Source organism: Octopus bimaculoides, chromosome 7 (genome assembly GCF_001194135.2).
Source record: "Octopus bimaculoides isolate UCB-OBI-ISO-001 chromosome 7, ASM119413v2, whole genome shotgun sequence".
Taxonomy (NCBI): Eukaryota; Metazoa; Mollusca; class Cephalopoda; order Octopoda; family Octopodidae; genus Octopus; species Octopus bimaculoides.
The window spans coordinates 62,614,564-62,619,550 of NC_068987.1; the positions used below are offsets into that span (position 1 = coordinate 62,614,564).

General features: G+C 33.5%; 1 protein-coding gene across 1 annotated transcript in view; it reads left to right on the plus strand.

The window, feature by feature from the left end:
* Nucleotides 1-4,987, plus strand: part of LOC106879131 (uncharacterized) — a 209,593-nt gene that overhangs the window by 119,100 nt on the left and 85,506 nt on the right. Inside the window, exon 2 of the mRNA XM_014928571.2 lies at nucleotides 423-771. Coding sequence (XP_014784057.1) covers nucleotides 575-771 — 197 coding nt within the window. The 5' untranslated portion in view covers nucleotides 423-574. The remainder of the gene's footprint in view (nucleotides 1-422; nucleotides 772-4,987) is intronic.

The following is a 4,987-nucleotide window of genomic DNA, read 5'->3' on the forward strand; positions in this document are numbered from 1 at the left end:
ATATATATATATATATATATATATATATATATATACATACATACTCAAACATGCATATACACACGTGTGTGATTATAGTATGGCGTGGCCCTTTTTTCTACTGTCTATTAATGACATCACCTCCCTCCATTAATACCATACTTTCATTCTCTCTTTCTCTCCTATCACCTCTGGCCCTATCAACCCCTCTCTCTCCCTTCTCTTTTCTTTCTCTCTCTCTTCTCTCCTCTCAATCCCTATCTCTCCCTTCTCTCTTCCCTGTCGTTCTCTCCTCTCTCTTTCCCTCCTCTTTCTCCCTCCCCCTCTCTCTCACTTTCTACTCCCCATCACAACTCCCACTCTTCAAGTTACTTTCCTTCGCGTGGAAGATTCCGTTTCTACGCTATTAATATTTACAATTGTTTTGTTTGTCTTTTTTTCAGTCTCAACTGGAAACCGAAGCTGAAAACCTGAAGTCTGTGGTCTTATAACAGACATACAACCTATTGTTGCAAAGTTTTTAACTTACTGTTGAAATATTATTGCTGATCTACCGTTTTAAGGGGTTACCTTAAAACATAACTCAAGCACAAAAATGTTTTCACACATGGAAGGAGTCAACAAATTCTGCCGTCTGACTTATCGAGACTTTTGGAGGTTACTCCTATTTCTTCTAACATTTCATATCAGTTTTGTGGATGCAGGTCACAAACAAAAAAACCTTTATACATACCCACAAAATAATTCTGACTGCCCAAGGACATTGGTTGAAGTAAATGCAGGTCACCTGGGGTAAGTAGAAAAACAAATTTTGTTGCCTTTCTGTTTGATTGTTTGTTTGTAATGAAAGTATTAGTATATTTCGAATGAATGATTAAATATTTGGAAATTGTTATTCTCCATTTTGTATCAATATGCAAACCCTTCATCTTGTGAGTGGGTGATTACTTTGATGATTCAAGAATACGAAACTAAATCCTGTATTTCACGTTCAGTCCAGTATATTCGCAAATTTAATTGCGTAAACTTTTCATAAAATCTGTATGAGTTGACACATGGAATTACAGTTTTCGTTTTTGCTTCCCCGATTTATTACTTTTCAACTAATAAATCTTAAAATCTTGATAGCTTTAAACAGCATATACGAAGTAATTTTCATAGAAGATTCAAGCATTTTATTGGCCAGTAATTCGTATCAATTGCACCTTCTCTTTATGATTATTGAGGTCATATTCTTCTACAATTCAGTCCAGTAAGTGAGTCACATTAGACATGTGTTGAGTCGACTAACCAGCTCTCTATCCATCGAGTTGATGTATTTCTATAAAGAGTCATGCCCAGAAAATTTCCAGTCAGGGATAATTGTTTTCACACTATCTCATACTATTTCCTAACCTTTTGGAAACTCATAATTATTTTTCTGGGGTTAGCGTAATTCTTAGGAAATACATTCCGTTATCATAGTTACGAGCAGAGTGTTTGGACGTACTGGCATGGAGAGGGAAGATTTGTTTGCAAAGTCCTAAATAACAGCTCCTGGTTTGAAAGTAAAAAAAATTGTTCTTATTGTAATCTTTTCTACTCTTTTAGTATCTCATTACTTTAAGAGTCTTGACTATCAAAACGCAATCTGATGTTTTCAGTTAAGGTATAAATTTCCTTTTCCTTGATGTTATATTTATATCTTCTATTTTCTTTAATAACATAATCTAAAATATTTTTTTGTAATCCGCCAAATTTTTGTACCTCTGGCGTCAACAATAATTCTGTTGATATTTTTGTAGTTGGCTGCAACTGCTCTTTCTTATATAAGATGTGCCTAAAACCTCGTATCTTTCATATGTTATATACTCTGGATCACATTTGATTTGACTATTTAACCCTAGCTCAGAATTATTTAGGGCTTCACGTTTACCCGAAATTATTTGAGTTTCATTCTCTACATCTACACTGTTTCCAGCTTTAAGTTTTCGTAATTACATAATTTCAGGCCTATAACTGCAAGATACCTGTTTCGTGTTACAGAGACTTCTATAAATAACAGATTCTATTTGCCATGTGTTAAAGAACATTGTATGACTTACTATCAGTAATAGTTTTACATGAGATGATGGATGTGAGTATAGTTCTAAAGCAAATAAAACAAATTTGTGAGAAAGGCGTAATAATGCGTTGTATCTGAATATAAAGATGCATAGTAGAATTGGACTCATAATCTTAAGGCTTGTGGGTTCAATTCCTGGACCGGATGGGGCGTTATTTCCTTGAACAAAACATTTCACATTGCTCCGGCGGACTCAACTGAAAATAAATATCAGTCTAGTTCTGGTGTAGACGGCTCTACATTCTTGTCACATTCTTGATGTCTCGTTTTGTTACTTGAGAGAAGGCCAAGAGAATATTTGTGCCTGCTTTCGACTATGTAGACACTTAAAACCACAATTAGTGAGAGCATGATATTCGCTAGTAATTCATGCTTAATTGCTCGTAATGTTTCTTTTTTAATCTGAAAATGCTTAACCTACGTTCCTGTAAAAAAAAGTTTAAATATATGATTCATTTTAATCTACATATTGAAATATAAATTTCAAAGTATATGCCGTCAAATAAAAAATGAATTGCAATATCATATTAGCTTTTCGTTAGAAAAGTTCATTTTAATTAAATTTTTGTAATATAGCTAACTATTAAAATTGGATAATTTTCCCAACTTAATTTTCTTTGAATATTTTTGTAATATAATTAATCGATCCCAAAACAAATTGGTTTCTTGACAAAAGAAAATGAATTCTACACAAGAATTATTTCTTTCATTATTTTACATTCATTCCATCTGTTTTAGGGAAATGCAAACATACGAAACTATGTATTTGTTCTTAAAGAAAAGGTAAAAACAACGGAAACAGAAATCTAGTATAAACTCTCCGGGGAAACTTTTCTTCGAAAATTTCATCTAAAATTCCAGTCAAACCATATACTCAGACTCACTAAAAGTTGTTATTTATTTTAACAGATATTTAATTTTCAAAATGTTTTGTTCTAGTAGAAGCAGTTGTTATTAGATGTTGTCATTTTACTGTTATCTATGAGAATATCTTCGTAGCTAACCATGTTATTCGTATAATTATATTTTATAGGAAGGCCAATATGTTTTTCTCCCTGAAGCCTATTTAAAGTTAAATGCTTTCTAACATGCTTAAGTGGGGTGAGCAAAAGCGAATTTTTAATTAATTGAAATGACATTCAAAATGTGAAGGCAATTCATTAGGTTAATAACAATTCTTGTCAAGGAAGATAAGGAAGAGAACTCCAAGAATTAATTGATGAAAAATTTAATGGAGGTATTCCGATCTTTGGTAGATATTACGATATTTACAAAGATGCTTCGGTTTAGTGAATAACTACAGCGAGGAACAGAACTGAGAAGTACTTACCAGATTTCGGATGATTAAAAGGATATAAATGTTTAAGCGAAAATTATATGTTTAGGTAATTTAAAAGAATGACAGTGAAAAGTTTCTCACTATTACTTTCTACATAAAGATCATATTTCTAGACAGTCTACATAATATACTTCATTTATACGCACTGTCGATGATTTGGCCGGTTACTACAGTAATCGTCCTGTGATTAACACCTCTTATCGAACTGCTGTGTTAAAAACATTAAACATCAGTTTAGGAGTAGGCGTGGCTGTGTGGTAAGAAGCTTGCTTCCGAGGCATATGGTTCTGGGTTCAGTTCTACAGTGTGGCACCATGAACAAGTGTTTTACTATAAGCCTCAAACCGACCAAAGCTTGAGAGTGGATTTAGTAGGCGAAATGAGACTCGTCGTATATCAGCAGCACAATTCAGGATTGAATATTTGTATAGATATTAATATTGCTATTATTATTGAAGGTGCCTTAGTACTGTTGATTCCGTGATTATTTTAAGTGTTATTTGTTATTTTGGTGGTTTAAATGTGAGTTTAGCTCTCATTTCTAGCAGGTAGACGTATAAGTGCGTACTTACGATTAATATATATATATATATATATATATATATATATATATATATATATATGTTTGTGTGTGTGTGTGTGTGTACCACCGCTTGACGACTGGTACTGGTGTGTTTGCGTCCTTATAACTTCAGCAAAAGAGGGCGATAGAATAAGTATTAGGCTTTAAAAAGTCTTGGGGTCGAATTGTTCAACTAAAACACCCTTCAAGGTGCTGCCCCAGTCAAGTGACTGAAACGGTGCCCCCTGTCAGGTGACTGAAACAAGTAAAAGATAAGTGAAAAATGAAAATTCGTCCCAGCATTGGTGAACGAGAGTGCTAGAAGCGTTGCGGCCTTTTGGGGCCTTTTCAATGACTCGTACTTGCAACCAGACACACGCTCTGACGAGAATTCTTCAGAGGATAAAGTGAATAAAATACTCACTGACGTTGCCAATATCCGCCTGGCTGACTGAAAATCCGTTATACGCAAATGAGGCATTATTTTATTAAAATAGTCGTCAATGTATCATACTTAATGTATATACATTGTTGATAAGGTCAGTTACAGCAGTATTTGTTCTAAGATAACATCTTTTAGTCCAAAAAGGTCGAAATGCTTCTGGTGCTCTTGCTCGCTGCTGCTGAGACGAATTATCGTCTCTCACTAATGTAAGTTGCGTTTTTGACACAGTATTCCATAAGTGATGTTATCTCTGGGCAAATACTTCAGTAAATGGCCTATCAAATGTGTGTATACATTGAGTATGATACATAGATGGCTATTTTAATAAATTTCTTATCTCTTAGTTTGAGCTAGTATATTTAATGTAGTAAGGTAGATAGAATTTACTATCAACTGAAATTGAACCCGCAATGAGAAATAAATGCATTAATGATAATTTTTACCCAGAAATGCAATAAAACAATACAATTTCCGCTATATCTCTGCTTCTAATTGTAATTCAAAGCTCTGATTAAGTATGTGTGTGTGTGTTTTATACACACACACAGATATATATAT